At 46.0% G+C, this 24,609-nt stretch overlaps 1 protein-coding gene across 1 annotated transcript in view; it reads right to left on the reverse strand.

Annotated features, from left to right (window-relative positions):
- Nucleotides 1–24,609, reverse strand: part of DPP8 (dipeptidyl peptidase 8) — a 263,369-nt gene that overhangs the window by 65,792 nt on the left and 172,968 nt on the right. Inside the window, exons 13-14 of the mRNA XM_069625113.1 lie at nucleotides 23,112–23,264; nucleotides 7,367–7,502 (exon numbers count right to left, since the gene is read on the reverse strand). Of these exons, the coding sequence (XP_069481214.1) occupies nucleotides 7,367–7,502; nucleotides 23,112–23,264 (289 nt within the window). The remainder of the gene's footprint in view (nucleotides 1–7,366; nucleotides 7,503–23,111; nucleotides 23,265–24,609) is intronic.

Genomic DNA, 24,609 nt, shown 5'->3' on the forward strand with positions numbered 1-24,609 from the left:
CCACTCCATGTATGTGCCTATCGAGGACATCTACGATAAGTCTCTCAATAAACTCATATTGCATATCCTCAAACACTGGTTTGATCACCCATTGTTTACTTCTTTTAGCGAAGGCCTTATTGTAGCGAAGCGTCCCTAAAGTTCCGGTCGTCCTACTTTGTTGACGGCCAACATTATGGTTATGTGCCAAGACCGCTAGAAGAGTCCGATTTATCATGCCTTCCATGCCAAAATGCAATCTTTTGGGCCTGTACTTTAGGCACATATTGTGGAACACCTCCAAATCTCCTGTGTGGCAGAATTCCGTGAGTCCCCTCAAATCTCTTGTTATAGTTTTATCAAATACAATCTTTTCAATGGCCTTGTGAGTGGGTGATGAAGGAATCAACCACTTCTTCTTCCGTGCCTCCTCTGTGGACAAATGGCCATGTTCACATTTGTGGAAATGCTCATTTGTCGACCATCGATGTACGTTGCTACAGTGCAACATTACTGACCGCCATTTTTCCAGTAGAATTTCCAACGACCCTTCACATGTTTTTGAGCTCCACCAAAGATGGTTGCTGATTGACTTGGACCACTGTGAAATACCTTGCATATCTTTTTTTTTTCCTGCAGCCGACAATTTTTTATTGATTGTTTTTGCAAGATGCCATACGTCAAATTGGTGATTTATATTTTTGTACTCTTCTCTCATTGTCTTGGCAATTGAAACGTGTCTGTCCGTGGCTATCAGGTCGATCACCATTCCCCGCGATTGTAGTTCTTGCAATGATGCTACAAAGCCAACTTTCTCCATGGCCACTGAGGATGTACTTTGTGACACCTGCACGACCACCGAACTCACAATTTTCTTTACTTTCCATGTCCTGAAAGTGGTAGGTGCAGTACTTGGCTGAAAATCCTGGGCTGTCGCACTGTCCATCACCGGCTAGCCTGAAGCGTTTGCCCGCGAATGTACTTTCCATTGACATTTTTTCCATTCTCCAAGCTTCGCTGATGGCTGGAAATAGATAATCGGTTTGGTATTTGTAGAACTGACTTTTCGCAATGAAATGGATTCCCACAAACTGAAAGAAATACTGTAACTTTTTAAAACTTGAACCACTAAAAAGTGCGGCCGCTGCACAAAGTAGATTGCCTGCTGGCAGTTGCCCCAGCATGGGTTGTGCAGACCATGCGAACGGATGATATTGTGTACAGGTGGCATGTATTTTAAGGTTAGTGCCTCGAATTGCACGAGTCACATTAATCAATGGCTCCCCACATACTTCCCCACCAACCCAATGCCCACATTTCATCATCATAATAATATCCATCAAACAGCTATCGAATACAATGAATTTGGCCTCTTTCCTTATACTGTCACTCTGCATCCCAGCTGGTTCGGCCAGTAACGTTGAGGACATGTCACTCGCATGAAAGGTACAATCTCTGATATCGTCTTCCGCTATGCTGAGTGATATTGATGGTGTTTCATTGTCGTCCACTTCATTCTCTTCCATTGCAACATCTGTTCCTTGTCCGGAGATGGGAGAAAAAAACAATGTCTTCAACTTTCGCGCGCTCTTATTTTTTGCGGGTGTGGATTCTGTGAATTTATCTCCAACTGCATCCGAACTACCAGGAGGACATTCACTATCAATGGCTGGTGGTGGTATAGCTCTGTTGTCAATCACTTCATATTCTTCCCATTGGCACGATGCATCTCCAGTCTCAAGTCCCTGCCAAAAGGTTTGACAAGCAACATCTCTCGTTCGCTTCACTGTCTGTGTAGATCTAGTTCTTACACCCACTCGCAACTAGAGGACAGATTAGAAAAGGGATGTTCAGTTTAAACACAACTTACAGTATTGAACTATTGACAGTGAAAGACAACATAATATAGTGACCAGGACACTAACCTTCTTTTGCTTTCTTTTCTTTGAAACTTTCTTGCCTCGAACTTCAACATCTGGACGCTGTTGCTCCGACTCGTGTGTGCATGTCTCCACTTCCTCTCGCGCTGCAACGACTATATTTTCATGATAAGCACATCCATCACTCACTGAGGCTCCATCGACTCCCTGAAACATAGAACTTTCATTAGTATGTATAATAATATTGAAAACACAAAATGTACTTGGGGACCAATACCCATACGTACATCTCAATAGCAAAACACGAATGAACGCATTGTGTAGAACATTCAAACGACAATAGTTCACGCATTGTTGATCTAGTTAGATTGAACTGTCAAGATCCATACCTCGGGCTCCGCATAGACTTCCATTGATGATATTATTGAAGATGACGCTTCAGCAACTCCCTGAAACACAGTAATTGCATTAGTATGGTTTTCTATTTTGTTTAAAAGAACATAAACTTTCTGCAGGCGTCAACGGCTCATCTAAATAGACCTGCACAAATGATCAGTTGTCTAAAATAAATAATGGATATCTAAATATGATTCGATTTGCTCCATCGTTGGAAGTGTCACCACCCAGAGATCTGCATCAACTACTAGGGGTGATGTTCTTGTTGAAGAAGCTCCGTCAGATCCCTGAAACATAGTACTTGCGTTAATAAAGAAGGAAGTATAGCGGATGTAATCACGTCATTTGATCTCGCATGATTGATCTGTCAGTATCCATACCTCGAAATGCATAAGAACATCAAGGGACGCTGTAACTGCGGTGCACACTTCTGCAAGCTGTTGCGCCGACCCGTAACTGCATGCTCCCCCTTCTTCTTGGACTAATGCTCCATCGACTCCCTGAAACATAGGACTTTCATTAGTAATGAACACAATATTGAAAAAAGAAGACACATAGGAGGGCGACGACAGAAGGACATACCAATGGCTAAAAACGAAAGAAACATTGTGTGTAACAATCACGCTACAAGAATGCAAGATCTGATGATCTCCATCGATGGAACTGTCCGGAAACGTACCTCGAGCATCTGAGTGACATCTACGGTTGTCGTCAATGCGTTGGACTCCTCAGCATCTCCCTGAAAGACAGTACTTGCATTATTTTGGATAACAATAATTATAACTGAAAACAAAGACTAGAGGACGAGTACTGTGGTGTACCATTAGGTAAAATAATTACACGATCAATTAAAACTATTGATTTACATGCCTAAAACAAGTCAGTGTCAGAATAGCTAAGTAAGATTACCCGATAGGCGCTTGAAGTGGCTGATGACTGCAATAACGACACGGATGGAGAATCTTCCGCCTTCATATTGAGTGGATACATAAATGGGGAAATTATTGTTAGCTAATGCTACACACTACCGCAAGGCCGAGAGACAAATACGTAAACTTGACTCACCAGTGGAGGGATGTGGACGAATAGAGTGGGAATAGCGGTTGAGAGCAATTTTCGCCTCGCTCGCGGTGTTTTCTTCTTTATTAGCAATGATGCGGAGTACATGTCTGGGCTAAAGTGCCTGCTGCAGATGCGGTATCGATCACCCCTCTTGTCCGCAAAGACTTCTAGGACTCTACTTTCTAGCTCAGAGGCTGGATATCCGCAATATCGGACCCATTCTCTTATCTGATCTATTGTCTTAGGGAAAACATGCATTATAGTACCTTCAGATTTGTTATGGGTCTTCGAAGGGCAACCGCCAATGGAACAGGCAGGCATTATGGAAAGTTCTGAAAAGTAAAGATCAACAATTCTCTATGAATACCAATGTGTTAAAACATTAAATGACACATAAAAGGTTCAATGCAAGGTCCGTTTTGGTTCTTGGAACTATACACGTTATTCACATGCGGATAAGTATTTCAATAACTTTCAAAAAATAGAAAAAGTAATTTGACTAAACTCAGAACATGTGACTAGTTCCTTGCATGTACTGTCGTGAACGAAAAGAAAACATGGATGCAATTTGATGACTACTAGCAAATAGATATAAATTAAAAAATTGGACGCAAAATGATTATGGTACATGGACTTACCTTGACGAACAAACAGTTAGATGCAGGGATCAGAGTAGTTTCTTGTCGTAGAACAGGGAGCAGTTCACAGGTTGCAAACTGACGAGTTTGCTCAAAGTGGTCACGGAAGTTTACAGAGGCGAAGAGCAGATAACCAGCACCTTCACGGGTTGACTAGCAAAGCGCAAAGAAGTTCTCATTAGAAATATGAAGTGGGTTATAAAGAATTCGAAACAGGGGTGTGTTTGTGAATGAATGACGTGTATATGTCGTGGCATTATGCGGATTGCAGGGGGGCGTCCAGCGTGAGGGGGGATGCTTGGCAGGAGACACGGGGTCTGGAGGTAGACATGGGAACAACAACCCATGCTCTATAGACCACTTTGAAGTGTACATGGTCTTTGGCACCTCTTGGCCTTTATCGCTCCCTGACAGCTCCACTTGCCAGCAGCGCAAGTACTCTGGTGCGAACTGCCTTTGATAGGGCGGGGGGGGTGGATCGGGGCGGTGGTCGTGCAGACAAGACACAGGAAGACTCGTGAATGGAGACACACTTATGTGGATTGCAGGGGGGCGTCCAGCGTGAGGGGGGATGCTTGGCAGGAGACACGGGGTCTGGAGGTAGACATGGGAACAACAACCCATGCTCTATAGACCACTTTGAAGTGTACATGGTCTTTGGCACCTCTTGGCCTTTATCGCTCCCTGACAGCTCCACTTGCCAGCAGCGCAAGTACCCTGGTGCGAACTGCCTTTGATAGGGCGGGGGGGGTGGATCGGGGCGGTGGTCGTGCAGACAAGACACAGGAAGACTCGTGAATGGAGACACACTTATGTGGATTGCAGGGGGGCGTCCAGCGTATGGGGGGATGCTTGGCAGGAGACACGGGGTCTGGAGGTAGACATGGGAACAACAACCCATGCTCTATAGACCACTTTGAAGTGTACATGGTCTTTGGCACCTCTTGGCCTTTATCGCTCCCTGACAGCTCCACTTGCCAGCAGCGCAAGTACCCTGGTGCGAACTGCCTTTGATAGGGCGGGGGGGGGGGTGGATCGGGGCGGTGGTCGTGCAGACAAGACCCGTTTGCCGCAGGGCCTCACCAAGGAGAGGCCATCTAACTGAATGTAAGAGGATGGCTGCAGGATCTACTACATGGAAGGCAGGGGGGTGAGTTTATAAATACCTCACCCTCCCAGGAGAATATACACTAGATTCATTTAAAAAATCAAAACAACCATTGTTAAAATATATGTTGGGCTTTATTTTAGATTTTAGTGAAACATAAATAATAAACATTACACATTGTAAAGTTGAGGTTGCAGCACATCGAGGGAAAATCCGCGGTATTGTCCACTGTCACTGGGGAAATGTTGTCTAATGGCAAGTACCGCACAGGCAGGTATTACTCTCCGAACGCGGTGTCCGAGCCTCCCGTGAAGCCACCAAGTGAAGCAACGATAGGCCACCAGCCTGTACCACCTGTGAAAAAAAAAGATGCAAACTGTATTAAACTGACCAAACTTTCTTATCAATGTCGATTCAGGTAACACATGTCATTTTTCTTAGAAAAAAATTATATCTAGAAAATGCACTATATGGAACCAATTTACATGCGTTCGAATGATATGTAAATGTAATTTTATATGTGGGAGACGACCATGAAATAGTGGTGGCATCACTGACATCACAAACAGAGTATACTTACTCGTTACTCGGATTACGCGGACGAACAGTGCCACGAAGTTCGTGCATAAGCACCATCATCATCCTCAACACTGTCCGTGAGAGGCAGGCTTCCCTGAACTCTGGCAGCTCGGTGATGCATTGCGGACTTTGCTCGCCTTCCTGCAGACTTTGCTCGCTTTCCGAAATGTAGGCCAAGCACCCGGAATTTTCACGGCAGCAGCAGTTCTCCTCCTCAGTTGGCATTAGCTCGCACCGATTGCACGTGCACCAGGTGGAGACGCCGTCCATGCGACATGGTCCAGGCTCTTCATCCGTTGACTGGTCCTCCCAACTGCCGTCCGAATCCCCATCGTTTTCGCGTGCTTGCCTTTCCAGTAGTTCTTCCTCGGTGTACTCGGGCTCGTACATATACGACATTATTGTAGCCATTGTGTGGTAAAGAAAGTAAGATAATTTATAGCGGTGGTACTGGTATCTGTTCACACGGGCTACAATCAACGCAGGTAGCTGACCAGAGCACAGAAACGAGTCACAGAATACTCAAAGTAACACAGAGAGAGGAATGGAATCGAAAATCTGCTGCTGTATGTTGTGAAACGGTCTGTTTATACTTATTGGGGAAAGAGGCGTCCTGCCATTTCCATGGCAACACGTCAATAGCTGAGGCGCAGCGATTGTTGACACGAGACGTACTTGAAATGGGCAGTACGCGTCTGCTGATGTCAGGCTCAGGGGCGGGGGATTTGATTTAGTGCCGCAAAGGCAGGTGAGCCAGGGCGATGCGGCGGAATGATAGGATTATCACAAAATGGAGGCTGATTTCGAGTGCGATAATGGGCGAAAAGTCGGGTAAGGTCCATAGGAAAGTTTCCTACGATCTACCGATTTATGCTTACAAACACATGGCCGACCCGTAGGGACAATAAAAAAAAAGTCCCGGAACTATCCTTTAAGAATGTTTGTTAACCATTCTTTTCTCCTAACTCCTTTGCCTTTGACCTCCCACTCAGTATTGCTCTAAATGTGCCAGTGATAAATCAATGTACACAGTGTCCTAGTTATTTAAGTCACCTGAGGGCGCATGAAGAGTCTGTGTGCCATCCCCAATGGGGATCGACTGATTTAGTGAAACTGAGATTGTGTATTTATTGAAGTATATTTTGTGTTATAGGATTGCTCCCTTCTAAAGAAGGCTTATTCAACTGACTGTTAAATACATTAATAATTGTTTGATCAAGAAACCTTGTGTTTAAGTGTTTATTTGAATAACTGTCATTGTGAAACTCTGTTACAACCTTACAGCTCACATTGACCCCTCTTCAGATAAGCCTGGCTGCTCAGTCACTCTACCAACTTGTGTAGTACATGCTTATACCAAAGGTTTGTTAACTATTGCCAAGAGCACAAGGCTGGTGCAATCTCCCACAGGGTACTGCATACAATCTTGCCTAACAGCACCATATCGACTCCCTTGAAAGAAAAAGACACTGTTCTTTAGAAACTGCACTGGACTCCCTTAACAGCAGGCGACACGACTGGAAAGTGGTTCTACCATCACTGGACTGTACTGGATTGCCTGGTTGGCATGAATAGAATGCCAACCAAGCATTATATTAAACTCCCTAAACAGTAAATGATGTTGCTATCAGGACAGTGTACGAAACATCTTCAGAACCAAGTGAGGTTCCTATCAAAGCACTGAACCAAGATTCTCTCCAAAATGTCTTGCATGCGTCCACTACCTGCTGATTCCAATACCATGGCCCAGAATTCCTTGCTACGGTATGCTGGCTGCGATGTAGAGCCGGTCAACTTGAACAATTGCACACAGTGTGGAGTTTCCTGGTTGCTGAATTTGCTGATGAACATGTTACAGTTCTGTGGAAGGAAATAACACTACGTTTAGAACATAGCAAGGAGACAGCTCACATTTAATTACAGATGGATATTTACAAAAGAAAACCTAGCACTTTATTTAGAGGGGGGAAAAAACACACAAAAATCACATTTTTAATGGTATAATTTTGACAGCAGGGGTCACTCAAAATCTGTAGGACTTGTCCTAGACGTCAGAGTTAAACTTATTGAGGGGCCATTACCCACGTGCAGAATACTAGTAGAGCAAAGCACTTTAACCCATGGCTTGACGTAAAATACTAGAGCCTTAACATATGGCACAGCTTTGCACCCTTTGAATCTCCAAATGGTTTGGACGACAACTGCTTTCAGCTCCAGCTAATGTAGTCAATGATGAGGAATCATGGAAGTCAGATATAATTCAGCCCTCTAGATCAAGGATGCTTTGGGGGATAACCCTGAGACACAGTGGCAGACAAGAACACAAGCACATGGTGCCCACCCTCTCACTGGACTGCAGCCCGGCAGTGAAAGGAAGCTGTGTTTCCATGCCTCTTGAACCCACTGTTAGGGAGAATTCTCAGAAATGTGCTAACTCCTCTCTACCTTAGAGACCCCCAGCACTATTGCTGGACTCTAGGACTTTTAAATTTTTAACCTGGAGAGAGGCAGACCCTGTTCCCCCACTCTCTCATGTAATCTTCTGTGATTTGAACTCTGTGTTTCATTTGGTTGTGGAGTCTGACAAACTCCATAGGCATCATCTTTACATTGTGTCACAGCACCTTCAGTGCAGTGGTACAGGGAAGACTTTCAGATTTCCCAGAGGTTTAAATACCTTCTCTTGGTGAAACTACTGTTTCCAAAAGCAGTGAAGTGAAATTGACTATACTTACATATTGTAACTTTCTAGACCCAGCACACACTATCTTACAATTGGGTGCTGGAGGGGTTACTTAGTAGGTCTAGTTTCTCATGTAACAATTTTATGTTAACCTTTTTACAATTAATGGCTGGTGGCAGAGGTTTACTTTTTACTACCATTGCGTGTTTTTACTACGGGCTTCGTTCGCAGCTGCAGTAAGGCACCCACGGGTGCCTATTATGTCAAAATGGCCCTGGTCGTCTGTTTTTGCCATTTCTTGTTAGAAAGGTCCTTCTTGAGATTTACTCTGCGCGCCAAACCAGGTTTGGTCCCTTTGTTCGTTTGGTCTTTGGCGGGATTCACAAGTTAAGCCCGCCTCTGGCTCCCCTATGTCTGGCAGGAAGTGAGGGAGGTGCCCGAGACTCCCTGTGCTTAATCCCCTTGGTTACAGGAATGCACCCAAAGGTGATTGGCCATCTCGCTGTCCTTGCAGGACGGCCCCCCTGCTGTGTGATTGACAGCTAGGCTGGAATGAATGGGAGAAACATGCATAAAAGGCGAGGCATTTTGGCTTGGAAGGCAGAGTCGACCACTGGACGAAGGAATCCAAAGAAAAACTTGGAAGAGATGCCTGCTGCAACTCCTGGACCGTTGGGTTGCCCGGTGAAGCCCTGCTGCTGTGCTGAAGCTCCGAATTCGCCTCGACCAGAGAAGCCCTGCAAGGACGACTTCTCCCCTTGAGTTGGTGGGTCCAATCAACTCCAAAGTGAACTTGTTTGGACATCCTCTCGGAGCTGGCTGTACTTCCACTGCTGCTGGAACCGTAGAGCCAGGGAGTGGAAAACTATACGGAGTGCATCACTTTTAAGTCAGACCCGAGCTTGTGAAAGGTCCTCCACACTCCCAGTAAGCAGGACTGACCAAACCTGAGCCACTTCAACAGAGTGCTGGACCCAAGATGCGAGGAAAGTCCAGAGTGGTATCCGAGAGACCGCGGTGGTGCTATTTGTGAGATGCGAGGAGCTGAAACCGCGAAGTGTCGCTGAATTGAAGTTTGCCCTTTATTGCTGCCGACTGTCCCATTGCAGTGCAGGAGTCCCTACAAGTCCTCCCTCTTTTCCTCACGACTGAGGCACAGGAACAACGTGATCTGCAAAGCTGTACAGGAACAGAAGCCAGCTGGAACAATTTCTTCTAACCAAAGGTATTGTAAAGTTAAGAGGATTTACCTCTTGTGGTGTAGCCTTACTTGTTCTTAGTCAAGTCTCATCTTGGTTAACCTTGCAGAGTTGCTTACAGCTTTGTCACTCACAAGCCTTCCAGCTTGTGGCCCTACATTGATTCAACTTTTTCTACAAAGACTTCTCATTGTGCAAAACTTTTACTTACCTGCAAGAAGTGCTTCAGCTCACCTAGACTTTTGTTCAATTAACATGGACTGGCCTGGCTCCCTGAAAGACTCTTCTTCCCTCTGACTTTGTGTTTTACCTTTCCTCCAGGAAAGGGTCAACTTACTTTGAATTGGGGGTTCAAAAGTACTTACCTGCTTCAGAATATTTGTGTAACCTTTGTTTTATTCTTTAATCCTCGTCTTTGACACAAACTTCAGTATTGCTCTAAATGTACCAGTGATATATTAATGTCCACAGTGTCCTAGTTATTTAAGTCACATCAGGGTGTAGGAATAAGCTGTGTGCCATCCCAAACGGGTACTTGCTGATTTATATAAACTAAGAGTGTGTATTTTGGAGTGTATTTGTGTGTTATTATTATATTGCTCCCTTCTGAAGAAGGCTTATTCAACTGACTGTTAAATAAATTAATAATTGTTTGATCAAGAAACTTAGTATAAGAGTTTATTTGAATACTTGTCACTGTGAATCTCTGTCTAAGAACACTACAATTCACATTGACCCCTCTTGAGATAAGCCTGGCTGCTCAGCCACACTATCAACCTGTGTAGAACAGACTTATACCAAAGGTTGGGTTCCTATTACCTGGAGGGAAAGTTTGCTGTAGTGCACCCAAAAGTACTGCACACAATCTTGCCAAACAATTTCCGACAATGGTTGCATGATTTACTGAGTCACACAATTTCAGATTAAGTCAGCTACTCATGTTTCCATCATATAGATTAAGCTGCAGCATACCAATGACATTTTCTAAGAGTGAATTGGTTCTTTGATCCATATCATTTGCCTTTGCTTACACAATTAGAATATTACACACCGTGATAAGCATGGCAAACTGTTAGGACAGTTTTTCTGAAGTACAACTAAGCACATAGTAAAACCATTCAGCTGAGGCAGTACAAGACTCGACTCTTAGTATAAGGCTAGTATAAGGCTGTACCAGCTGAGTATAGGGTAGCATAGACAGGGCAGCCAGGCTTATCTAAGGGGGGAGAGAGGGATGTGGGAAAGTACAAACTTCTAGTACACCAAGGATACAATAGAAACAACTGACAAACAGTATTATAATAAATAAAGGTTTATTACAAATGCAGATAGAAGCCAAGTTAGGTCTTGGGGTAAGTACTAGTCAGTCATAAACACTTAGACAAACACACACCACTATACTTGAAGGCACACAGGCCAAAGTATATAACCTTATTTGGAACACCCAACAGGAGTTCTACGGAAGTCACACCAATAATTACTTTTAGATTACATACAGTAATTCAAGGGTAGTAGACCCTAACAGTTGTACCATGACGCTCAGCAAGAAATCACATAGTCAACTGGACAATATACTTTCGTGAATAGTGACACACTTATTCTAGGAACAGTGTAAACCTATAACCTCTTTTGGAATAACTCAGTTATACTCAGGGTAAGTAAACCATTTTTTGTGAAATGACAATGCATTACTTACCGTAAAAGCATTTCTGATGGTTGTATCTGCTTAGATTCACATGCTGTGCATAGTCCTACATCCAGTGGTCACTGCAGAGTATTGCATTTTGTTTTTCGTAGTCGAAAAGGGGACGTCGACAAGGCGTGTCTGTAACACTATCCCTATAGTGAGGTGCATTGTACCCACAATCCCTCACGCGTCGAGGTCCCTCTGTTTGTATTTTTTCTGCCCTGAGGGAGCCTTCTATACGTGAGTGAGTACAGAAAAGAGAGAGATGTAGAAGATGTCTATGTTCCTTCCATCCGAGCGGGGAGGAAGGGTGGGCGCATGTGAATATAAGCAGATACAACAATCAGAAATGCTTTTACGGTAAGTAATGCATTGTCTTCTGATGTTTGTTAATTTGCTTAGAATCACATGCTGTGCATAGACTAGCGAGCAGTACCCGGAGTTGGAGGTGGGTTGTGAGAAGGAACAGTAGAAAATAGATGTCTTAACACTGCTTGCCCCACCTGGGAATCAGATCTAGAGTGGGCATCTAGACAGTAGTGTTTTGTAAAGTTGTGTACAAAACTCCAGGTTGCCGCTTTGCAAATGGACTCAAGGGGAACATTTGCAATGAACGCTATGGAAGCCCCAATGCCTCAAGTAGAATGTTCTCTTGGCTTGAAGGGTAGTTCTCTCTTAGCAAGAGTGTAACAGAGAGTGATGCATTGGACAATCCATCTAGATATAGTGGATTTTAAAACTGCATCTTCTTCTCTACCTGCTGCCACCAAGACAAAGAACTGATTAGTCTTTCTCAGAGGTCTAGTTCTTTCCATGTAAAACATGACAGCCCTGCGTACATCTAGTGTATGCAGGCTCTTTTCTCCCAAACTTGAAGGGTTCTGAAAGAACATTGGTAGTTCTATTGATTGGTTGACATGGAATTTAGAAATGAATTTCGGTGCAAACCTAGGATGTGTGCGTAGAACCACCTTATCCTTGTGAACTGTTACAAAGGGGTCTAGTATAGAGAGCGCTTGTAGTTCACTCACTCTCCTAATGGAGGTGATAACTATTAGGAAAGCAGTTTTAAGCGTGAGGTTCTTAAGGGATGCTTTGTGCATGGGTTCAAAGGGTGAGCCCATAAGCCTGGTAAGTACCACATTTAGGTCCCATCCGGGAGCAGGGTTAGCTATAGGAGGGTGTATTCTCTTTACTCCCTCCATAAAGGCCTTAATAACTGGGACTTTCCACCATGACACTTTGTGTTGAGAAGTGGTGTATGCAGAAAGTGCAGCTAGATGAACTTTAATGGAATTAAAGACCAGACCTGAGTCTAATAAGTGAGTCAGGTAAAGAACAATCTGTGTGGGAGAACAGTCAACTGGGTTGATGTTCTTATCTCTACACCAGATGACGAATCTTTTCCAATTGCTGGAATAGCAGTAACGAGTGTTAGGTTTTCTGGCCTCCTTAAGAATGTCCGTGCATCTTTGAGGGAGTTGTAAATGTCCAAATTCTATGACCTCAGGAGCAAGGCTGCTAAATTCAGGGTCTGTGGGCATGGGTGTAGTGTTCTGCCCTTGTCCTGTGACAGCATGTTGTACGGGCAGGGAAGTTTCACTGGTGGAGATAGAGACATTTCCATCAAGTGAGCGAACCATGGCTGCCGGGCCCACTAGTATCTTGGTAACTGGTTCCTGGTGCATCTTGTGCACTATCTTGTTGAGAAGGGGAGTCGGGGGGGAAAAGCGTAAAGAAATTTCCCAGGCCATGGAATCGATAGACCGTTCCCCTTGGATTGGTTCTGGGGGTACCTGGAGGCGTAATCCTGGCATTGGGAGTTCTCCGGAGTAGCGAACAGATCTATTTCTGGGAATCCCCATTGTGTGAAGACGTCGAAGACAATGTCTTCTTGTAACCGCCGTTCGTACTGTGCGGGCAGAGGGAAGTCTCTGCCGAGTTCGTCTGCCAGCAGATTGAGTTCCCCTGGTACATGTTGTGACAACAGGAACATGTTGTCTTTGAGAGCCCTCTTCCAGATGTTCTGGGACAGCTTGGACAGTCCTGGAGAGTGAGTGCCCTCTTGCTTGTTCAGATAGTACATGGCTGTGGTGCTGTCTGTGAGGACCATCACTGTCTTCCCTTGCAGGTGTGTCTGGAAAGCCTTCTGTGCTTTGAAGACCGCTAGCAGTTCCAGCAAGTTTATGTGTTTGGACGCTACGCTCGGATTCCAGACTCTGTGTGCAGTCTGATGGGATAGGTGAACCCCCCATCCTGTGAGGGATGCATCTGTGGTTAGAGTGGCCTCCACTGCGGGGGTGGCGAATGGTTTTCCTTCGACCACCACTGTAGCGAGAGAACCAAGGCCTGCGAGACCACCACTAGATCGTCCCATTGTCCGCTGGCCTGACACCACTGGCTGTTGAGCCACCCTTGCATTGGGTGCATGCGCAGTCGCGCGTGAGGTACCAGATATATACATGACGTCATCATTCCTAGCAAACACACTGCTTTGCACACCGTCACCTCGCGACCGGCCACATATTTAGGGATCTGAAACAGCATATTTTGGACCCTCTTGTTGGAGGGGAAGACGAGGCCGTCCTTTGTTCGAATTAGAGCCCCTAGGAATTGTTTGATCTGGCTGGGGTCTAGGCTGGACAACTTCTCATTGATGGAGAAGCCCAGTTGGAACAAAAGGTCTACAGTCTTTTGGGTATTGGAGAAGCATGTTTCGTAAGAATCCCCTGGTATGAGCCAATTGTCGAGGTAAGGGTATACTGGGATGGACAACCTGCGCAGGTGGGCCGCTACCACTGCCAGTACTTTCGTGAATACCCTCGGCGCTGACGCTATGCCGAAGGGTAGCACTCTGAACTGGTCGTGTTTGCCCTCTATCATGAACCTGAGGTATTTTCTGTGCGCTGGCAACATTAAAATATGAAAGTATGCATCTTTCATGTCCAGTGTTGTCATGTAATCTCCCTGCGAAAGTAGGGGGATTACTTCCTGTTGGGTCACCATGCGAAATTTTTGAGGTTTGACAAATTTGTTCGCTGGGCGCAGATCTAGTACAGGGCGCATGGTTAAGTCCTTTTGGGTACAAGAAAGTACACTGAATAAATACCTTCCGTTACCTTTGATAGAGGCACAACCTCTATTGCTCCTTTTAGTAGCAGTAGTTCCACTTTTTGAAGAAGAATGGCGAGGTGTTCCGATGACAGGCGTCGTCCCCTTGGGAGTCTGTACTTGGGGGACGGACTGAATTCTATACAGTACAAGTGGGCTATAGTTGACAATACCCATCGGTCTGATGTTATTCCCTCCCATGCTGGTAAGAAAGATGTTAACCGGCCCCCGACCGGTGATGCATGGGAGGGGACCCGGATCTTCGGTTCATTTGGTGTTGGTAGCTGGGGAACCTCTGGGAGTGGGGCCCCGACCTCTGCCCTTGCCACGGCGCTGTCCTCTTTGTGTGTACTGGCCACTGGTTCCCCGAGTAGAGGACCAGTTGCCGGTAGTGTACTTCTGTTGTTGGCGTTGCCCTCGAAAAAAGCGTTTGTTGCCAAATCCTCGCTTATTGGGAGGCCTTGAGATTTGGTCTAAGGTCTTGAGGATGTCAAACTCTTTCTTTGCAGTCTCCAGTGCGTCGTCCACTGGCTTCCCAAAGAGGTTAGACTCCTCTATTGGTTTGTTAATGAGTGATGCCTGTATTTCTGGCTTAAAACCGGAATTGCGGAGCCAGACATGACGCTTCAGAAGAATTCCCTGCACTAAGGAACGGCCAGCCGTTTCTGCAGCATCAAGAGTGTTTTTAATGATGCTCTGGTTAACCAGAGTTCCTTCTGTAACTGTGGCCAATAAGCGAGTTCTTAAGGGCTCAGGAACTTCCTCAAGGTCTTGCCGTAATTTTCCCCATTGGGCATCAGCATAACTTGCCAGTAGTGTATTATTATTGGCAATTCTGGTTGAAAAATCTGCCGAGGCTGTAATTCCTTTACCCAGGGCATAGAGCTTCTTTCCTTCCTTGTCTGGGGGTGCTTCGCTGGTTGACAGTGGAACTGCCGCTCTTTTCCTTGTGGTAGAGACCACCAAGGAGTCCGGAATTGAGTGACCCGTAATGTATAATGGGTCTGACTGAGAGGGAGTAAACAATTTTTCAATTCTGGGATTGACCGCTCTTACCAGTGCAGGTATGGACAGCGATAGAGTAATTTGTCTCTTAACTGAGGCGAGGAGGGGAATGGGTTGACTAGTGGGAGGTTTTTCTTTAATGATCTTTTCCACAAAATCAGTATCGGGGGTAATTTCGCCAGTTTCAATCTCAAAATGCGCTGCTGCCTTTCGATGTAGCGCATTGAAGGTGGGTTGATCATCTATTGGTGATGGATTCCTGACCGGTGTGGTCTGAGGAGACGGAAGGTTTAAGATGTCAGGGTCTGTAGACTCTGTTGGTGACTGCCAGGGCTGTGAGCCACCTTCATCTGGGTTCCCTCAAAGCACCCCCCCCAACCCATGTCAGTGTTTTCCTCAAAACCTTCTGTTCCTAGGTTTTGTTGGTCTTCACTATTTAAGAACTCCTCACCTTCCTGGAAGTGAGAGTCTTCTTCAGTGAGGTCATAAGTATTCATGTCCTCTTTGAGGGGGTTAAATAATCTAGGATATTTAGCCCTAGGGTCCTCCTGAAGCGCCTCCCTTGGTCTCTTAGGTGTTTTATTTTCAGGAGTGGACATAAATCGGTCCAGCTTGTCCATACATGACTGACTGGAATCTCTCAACAGTCCAGTATGGTAAACCAGAACGTCTGGAGGCGAAAAAGAAGGCCCTTCTGCCTCTATCCATCTAGGTCTGTCCCATAATGTCGAGGATAAGGTCCCTTTGCCTTCTGAGAAACCTTCTCGCAGGCTAGGGCCTTCTTTCGACGGCAGGAGCGGTCCCTGCCTTCCTTCCGGCATCCTCGGCGCTTCCCTGGCCTTGTGAGCGGTTTTCGGCATCTCACTCGCCGTCCGTTTCTGGCCGTCCTTGGAAACTATACGTGCCAAGCTCTCGACGATTAGTTTCTCCGTCGAGGGTTCGTCTGGCGTCGTGCTGGGCGGTGCCGAGTCTTTTTCGGCGCCGATAGCGATCTACGTGGCGCGTCGCCTGATGTTTTGGTGGTAGCGCCCTTGTCTGCAGGTAGCCCAGTCGCTAGTCGCGGTTGTGGGGAGGGCTTGCGACCCTTACTGTCGGTGGAGGTCGCCGGTAGGTCCGGCGTCTCCGTTGGCGCTAGGGTTGTGTGCTTATGTTTGTGTTTTCTGTGTTCGTCAGTATCGCTGTGGTGTTCATCCTCATAAGCAGGGCATGAGCCGAGCTTGTCGGGGCTGGGGACAGACGAGGAGGAGCGGGAACGCTCCCTAGAGAGGTCTACAAACTCCGACGCGGAGGTCGGGTTATCACTATCCTCGTCACACTCGGCGGCGGCGGGTGAGGAATCAGACCTAGACATAGCGTAGGCTGCCCACCTTTTGATCCTGCGGTCCTTTAAAGTCTTAGGCTTAAGAAGCTTACAGGCCGCACAGCCGTCCTCTGTGGTCGAGGGGCAAGCAACAGTTACACCATTTGTGCTCGTCTTTCCAAGTGAATTTGCCCTTGCAGCGCGGGCAAAATCTAAAGGGAGTCCTCTCCATAGCGGAGGATACAGTTAAAAGTGATAACGACCCCGAAGGAAAGGGAGTGTAAAGAGAAAGGCATTCTCAGAAAGAACAAGAAATTTCCCACGACCCCACTCTCCCTACTGTCTTAGGCCGGCGAGGCCAGGCCACGTGTTCGGCAGCGCCAAAGGATCTCCTCCGTCGAAGACACCGCCGTCAAAGTTCTTAATCGGCGGTGAAACAGCTTCTCAGCTACGACGTCGAAGGAGTGTTCTAATGTATATGTTCTTAAATAACAACCAAAGGGTTGAGTAAATGTCTTTGCAATTTCTCTCGAGGAGCTCCGCGTAAAGGCGACCAATATCTGGGTGGAAAAAAACAATCTGAGGGACCTCGACGCGTGAGGGATTGTGGGTACAATGCACGTCACTATAGGGATAGTGTTACAGACACGCCTTGTCGATGTCCCCTTTTCGACTACGAAAAACAAAATGCAATACTCCACAGTGACCACTGGATGTCGGACTATGCACAGCATGTGATTCTAAGCAGATTAACAAACATCAGAAATACCATTACAGCTACTTTTCAACTTACTGACACACTGACTGAAGCAAGAACTTTTTTTAGATTGGCACACAGCTAACTCAAGGTAAGTGAAAACTCTATACTTTTGTAAGAAGCTACCAGCAACCTAAAAGGTAAGTATGACCTAAGAAGTATTATTCTGTACAGGCTAACAGCAATTCAGGGGAAGCAAGACCCAGTTGTGGACACTCATACAATTATCCTAACAGGAATAATAAAGTGAAACCAAACAGCATTACTTTTGGAAAGAGGGGAACCCAGTTCACAGGTGAGTAAGTTCAGTCTATTTTCAGAAGGCACACAGCTTATTCAAGGTAAGTAAATCCTGTATATACTTTTCAGAATGGCAGAACATGTCTAAGGTAAGTAATAATCACTTGTAACTATTCACTCAGAGTTTAAAGTTACCAACTTACTCGGTTACAAGTATCCAGCCCTTCCCAATTTTAGTACACGAGTTCTCTGAGAGGCAGAATAGGGACCCTAGTGGTCTACGAGCCAGCAGTAGGCAGGACGAGATAAGGCTCAGTTGTAGGTAAAGTCAGAGTTCCAGAGGAAGACTGGGCAAACCAGTAAGTAGTTCACGTTAAAATTTAGTTGAGGGTCCGGGGGCTTCACAGAAAACACCGTAGGAGGATTCCAGCAGTGGGTCTGGGTAAACTGGATGTGTGGCCTCCCCAGCACAGCAGCACCGCAAGGATACACAAGAATCACTCAGGCTTAAGATAAGTAAATACCCAAACCAGCACAGTACCTTATCAGTGAAGAAGAGTTCCAGCAAAAGACTTTAGGAGCTGCAGCTCAAAACCCAGTCGCTGAATTCCTTTGCCATGAAGATTAAAGACAAGACTCTGGAAGCACCTTTGCAGCAGGAATCACAGGAAAGGTTCTAAACAAGATGTTCTTCACATGGACTACTCAGCACAGAAAAAGAAGATGCCAAAGGAGGGACTTAAGGAATACAGTGCCTGGGTTTTTGGCTGCAGATCCCGGTCAGGAGGACAGAACACATGACCCTGTATGGGCTTTTTCAGCAGAGATCGACACAGGTGGTCTTCAGGCAAGAGTTTCTTCATGGCTGGATGCGGCTCTGTGGTTTTGGCACCTTTTCAGGAGCACAGAAAAAGGCAGAATATCGCTGGTCGGATTCTCGTCGTTTGCAAGATCCAGCACTCTGGTGAGGGGATTTATCAGACTTGAATTGTGCTTCTGGAGATCCAGCAGGATGCCCACAATGTTTCAGTGAGATTTGGAATTCGGAAGATCGTGCACTGCACAATACCTCGAGGTCCCAGGGTATTGGGATATTGTGCACTGCAAGGCCGCAGAACGGCGTGGGATGGCACAAAATGCAGGGCTTCTTCAGTCTAGTGGGTCTCACCGGGCTCTGTGTCAGGGTTGTCGTTTTCGGAAGTCCCCAGGTCAATTGGAAGGAAGGGCTACAGCAGGCTCCGGTTACACAGCAGGCTCTCTGTTCGCTGGAAATCGTCTCAGCTGTGGTTTCTTCACCTTCCTCTTCGGTGTTGGTTCCAGTGGTCGACTACCTTTTCAGCTTCCAGCTTCCAGGATCAGACTTTTATGCAGGCACTCAGACAATCAAACAGCCTTGCAACATTCAAACTTGGGGCGGGCCAGTTTGAACTGGATTCTCACAGGCAGGCTGGGAGACAAAGGGCTGCAGAGTTTTGGACTCCTTCCTTGCTTTCTGCCTTCACAGACACTCTGGAGCCAGGCCAGGAATCCACAGGACACCCGCAGAAGATTTTTTTTAAAGAAAATTCCCACAAAGGAAATTCCCGCCCTGCAGGTCAGAGGAAGGAACAAAAAAGGACAAGACATACTAAAACTGCAAAAGAAGAAGACGGGAGCCATTTTGCCTTTGACAGGGCTGTAGAAATAGCCTGCCGTAAAGGTGCACCAAATAAAAAGGTTCACTGCCACCAGCCAGTAAAGGCAAGTTTGTCCTTGTAACACAAATGTTACATTTCAAATGAGAAAGGGGATACTCAGTATCTCCCCAGCACTCCACATAAGGTGGGGGGGGGAGGGGGTCTGCTGGTTTCACCAAATAAAATGTAAAAGGGATCCAAAGATCCTTTCTACCCTTGGAATTGTAGTTCTCACATGGTTAGCCAGAAAAGTTAAAGGGGGAGCCCCCAGGGAACCCCAGCAACAATATGCACGTATTTCCAAAAAGTTGACAAAGAGCATAACTTTTAAAAGACACTATGGAGAGTCTTAAAAATTACACCCATAAAACAATTACACCCATAAAAAGAGCAAACTATTCCGAGTGTGGAAAAAAGGTAGGTATAAGGAAAAATAATCCACCAGCAAAGCGAAAAAGAAACAATGCAAATGTGATCTTGACTGCAAAACATATTAGGTAAATACTAGTGATGGGGCAGCATTCAATGTTTGCAGTTCTGTAACCTCATTTTATGGCACCTCTCCTCTTTACACTTTTTCCCCCTTTTATTTGTTGTGGTTTCTAATTTACTGGCCAGAGGAACTTCTGCTGAAGTCCCCCTGTCAATACCATCCATGTTTTACTCTTGGGTTGCCCATAAAGCTCACAGGCCAAGAGCTGCTTCTTAAACATCCACTCTGCGCCCTAGGGTGACTATATAACCCTGCATTCGTTTTAAGGGGCAATTTGGGGGGAGGGGGCCTGGTGGCAGCTAGTATTTAGTTTTGGCTTCACAAGGGGTGCAAGTCGATCTACTGCATTAGTAGCCCAATGTACTTTTATGCTAGCCATTGGAATGGGTTTTTTAAGTCCTATATGGCTTGCCATGTTTCACTAGGTGCTCTCTTTCTTCAGAGAGCCCATGAGGCAGGCCTAAAAAGGCTGATGTGATCATGTGGCCTCAACATGGCACCATTTGCAGTCTGAACTGATCTAGACCAGTTCCTAGCCCTGGGCAGGCCACTGAATGTCCTGTGGGGAGGGCCTGGGTTTGGTTGTTTTTAGGAGCAACCTGATTTGCTGGCTGCCAAAACCTTTGTTGTAATCCCCCACAACTGGGTTTGGTATCCTGGCTTTGGCCAGCCCCTGTAAGTGAAGGGACATATAGGGGAAACCCGGGTCCTACACTCAGTTCTGCCAGATATTTGCAAGAGAAGCAGGTTGGCTTATCTGCTGGGCCGTTTTGCTGCTGAAAAACCATTGTAGCCGGTGCAGGCATCCTTCTTGGATCTTCCACGTCACTGTGCTTGTATTGTCTGCTTGGGCTGGGCCTTCCATCCTGGCACAGTTTTCTGGGCCGCTTTACCATAGTTTACTGCCATTTACCACTAGGCTCCCTCGACATGCTACTGGAAGCAGCTGCCGCCAACTTGAGGTGTGTTGGGGACACACAAAGCTCAAAATATGCTTCTCTGGGCTGTTGTTGGTTGCCACCACTGGTGGCCTGCTTCAGCGGTGCTGGAAGCAGCTGCCGCCACCTGGAGGTGTGTTGGGGACACAAAGAGCGCAAAATCTGCTTCTCTGGGCTGCTGTTGGTTGCCACCACTGGTGTCCGGCTTCAGCGGTGCTCAAAGCATCTGCCGCCACCTGGAGGTGTGTTGGGGACACAAAGAGCGCAAAATCTGCTTCTCTGGGCTGCTGTTGGTTGCCACCACTGGTGTCCGGCTTCAGCGGTGCTCAAAGCATCTGCCGCCACCTGGAGGCGTGTTGGGGACACAGAGCACAAAATCTGCTTCTCTGTGCTGTTGGTGGTTGCCACCACTGGTAGCCTGCTTCAGCGGTGCTGGAAGCAGCTGCCGCCACTTGGAGGCGTGTTGGGGACACAGAGCGCAAAATCTGCTTCTCTGAGCTGTTGTTGGTTGCCACCACGAGTGTCCTGCTCCAGCGGTCGTTTTTGCTGGTGTGCCATCCACATTTGCCTGCTCAACTGCCAGGGTATGCTGTGCGCAGGTTTCTCCGACCTCCAGATGCCCGTCTCCATCACAGATTCCAATTCTGAATGGTGGACCCCACTCCCGTGAAGAATAATTGTTCTTCATTTGGACAGTCTGGGTGGTCGTTGGCTAAGGGTTCAACTCCCTGGCTGACTGGATCCCTTATTTTGCCCTGTAAAAAAGAAGCCTTTACTTACCAGGTTGTTCTGCCTTACCTGAACAGTGTTTTCGGGAACAAATGTCATAATTACTCACTTCTAGGTCCTGGGTTGGTGGGTTGTTGCCGATAATCGCCCCCAGTGGGTTCGGCATGTAGTAGAAGATCCCCTGCAGGCGGACCTCAGCCACTTTTCCCCATTGACTTGCATTGGGAACTGTGTCCCTGCTTGGCTGAATTCTGTCCTGTGATAATGGGTCTAGGACCTGGCTCTGGATCGCTTCTTGGGGTCTTATCTGGTGCTGTCTGGGGTGGTTGCTGCTGTCGCTGCACCCGTATCTGACTTTTCCATCACAACCCGAGGTCAGACCTGGTTTCTAGAGGGCACTTTTACAACACTAGAAGAGACACTGAAGTACCTACCTGTGCTGTGACATTTTATCTAGGATCACCCTAGAGTCCCTGGAATTCTCCACCAAGCACTGGATATTTTACAACTACTCCTTATTTATTTTGTGATTTTTAAATCTGTTACACTCCTGCCTCAGGATACACACTGTATCACTGTGTTACCTTTGTGGACCTCTTTGGAGTGCAAAATATGCCCCTCTGGGCGTAAATAGTGTAAGCCTAAAATATATCTTTTGTTGGACATTGCGTATCCCTGTTTTAATCCCTCTGTGTCTTACCACCGTGCTGTGTTCATCGATTGTATGTAATGCTCACCTAGAGAGTATCAGGAAACGTTTAACTGAATGATGTGTTCTTTCTTGGCTCGGAATTATGATGGTAATAACTGTGTAGGCGGTTTTCTAGGCGTCTTCTGTCAACTTCCATCTGGAAGACAATATCTATAGCGCCTGCCACCAAGCATGGGGCTTGCATTTTAGGGTCAACTGGCCATTTATTGTTTTTATATCTATGCTATGCAGTGTTTCACGCAAGCACTTATTTTTCCTACCATAAATATTACTTGTGTGACATTGTAATAACAGTGTACAATTTTTAGTATACCAGTGTGGTATATTCTTTTGTGGTGTCTACTAGGAATAATTGTACCACCCGGCTAGCCCGACATCTCTGCCACACTTAACTTAAGATCATTTTCTCTTTCCTTTTGCGTGGCACCCTTTTCTACCATTAAGTTAGATGGTTCAACAGCCCGCACCAGGATGGTTAGTGCAAAACTCTCGCTAATTTGATCTTGTATTTCTATAACATCTATGTTAACAACAATGTATTGACAAATGCAGAAATACGTGTAAAATAGAGGCACAACCCCTAAACTAAGCTCATCACTAAACTATGGACTTTTATCATAAAGTAATGCATTCTCAAAGATTGAGCACAGGAGTATTTGACTCCCAAAGAAACACTGAGGCTACCACATTTTTAGCTATTGAATTCAAACACTTCAAGTACACACGTGGTGTTATGGGTAGGAGTGTCTGGATTTGTGAAGGAGTTAGGAGGGGAGCACGTGAGAAGGAAGGGTTCATGAATAGCAGAGCACTGCACTATGCTTTTCTCTGAGGAAAGAGCAGTCACATCTTTAGCACAGCTTCACAATCGTTGCACTAATCTGAGATGCTTTGGTATTGCATAGTAATCTATGATGCAGTACTAGCGTGCACTGGTACCTCACTGACGCAGCACGCATGGGAGTAACCACAGTCCGTCAACCGCTTCACCTCTCCAGGATGTACGTAGCTAACCACGTAGAGATGGTGCTCAAGAGGAGTGTCCTTCGTGCCATGGAAGTACACCAGCCCGTTCATCTCATCCACACGGATCTGTGGAAACAAAGCAACAGAATGTATATATCTATACATACACACACACAAATAGAATTATAGATGGGTAGCTATTAACTACAGGCTATATTCCACTGAGGGTTGAAAAGTGACATCTGATAGACGATATGGACCAAGCGTGTGTTGTCGATGTCACTCAGAATTGCAAGGTGAAATGAACCCCACAGTTCAAAGCTACCCTACCAATCTACAATTCTATGTTTACTAGGGTCCTTCTACGTCCGTTTTTTACCAGCTGGACTGTCCCTTTTGGACCAGCAGTGCAGGGGTTGTTGAGTAGAAGGTTCAAGGCGCTATACACACACAACATAAGTACCAGGTTCCCACTCGCTCTACTCCACAACAATCTAAAAAGCAAATGCTGAGATCTCCTGCTGTGATGTCACAGCAGTTGATTATGAATTCCATAATCCTCTACCATGACATTACAATGGGACGCACCATTCAGAAACGGAAATAGATGCTAATGTCTCACTATGGAAGCCCTTCACAACACAAGTGAAAACACCCACATTACGATAAGCACCTCTGGAAGGACCAACAGGTGCCAGGTGGGGAATATGCACAGGACGCACTGTAGTGCAAGCATTCGAAGTAGGGCTAACAGCACTAGTTAGCGGCTGTGTTGCAATATACTCCTCTGGCTCACCACTTGAAATCCCCAGAGAGATGCAGCTAGGATCAGGGCAAGACTGGGAACCTAAGAGGCCCTGGAACTAATTGTCAAAGCGGACCCATATTACACATTTTCTTGTGGGAAAATGTGGAAATAACATAGGTTACCAAATAAAGGACTCCCCTCTTCCCCCCCGTGCAGAGGTGTAGGGGGAAGTCTCCAGGGTTCCCTATAGGCCAGTCCACCGCTGGGTATGATGGGGATTAGGAGAATGATAAGAATGCCATTTAAGTGAAAGGATGGTAAAGGAATTGAACAGCTTTAAAAAAAGAAATGGTGGGAGCAAATGCTTCATTTCAGAAAGGCTCGAGACAAACACGAGAAGCATTCATAGTGTGAGAGCAAACCCTGACAAGTCAACTGATTCTAGCCCATGTTTTTGCGAAAGGTGAAAAGACTGGCAAAATAAAGGGTTGTAGAATAGACGTTCCAATTCTCTTAGTGCCAAAGCAAATGAGGCAATTTGAAATTGTTTTGGGGTATTAAGCAGTCTGAACAACCCTTAATATTTTATATGGTCACTGAATTTAGCTTCTCAATCAGAAAAGTTAATATTTCAAAATGAACATTGTAGAAGTACAGGCTATTACAACTCTATACATGTCCAACCATCTCCCCCTTAGTCTTGAAGATAACCATAGGAGTGAG

Source organism: Ambystoma mexicanum, chromosome 11 (assembly GCF_040938575.1).
Source record: "Ambystoma mexicanum isolate Mex_15411 chromosome 11, UKY_AmexF1_1, whole genome shotgun sequence".
NCBI classification, from domain to species: domain Eukaryota; kingdom Metazoa; phylum Chordata; class Amphibia; order Caudata; family Ambystomatidae; genus Ambystoma; species Ambystoma mexicanum.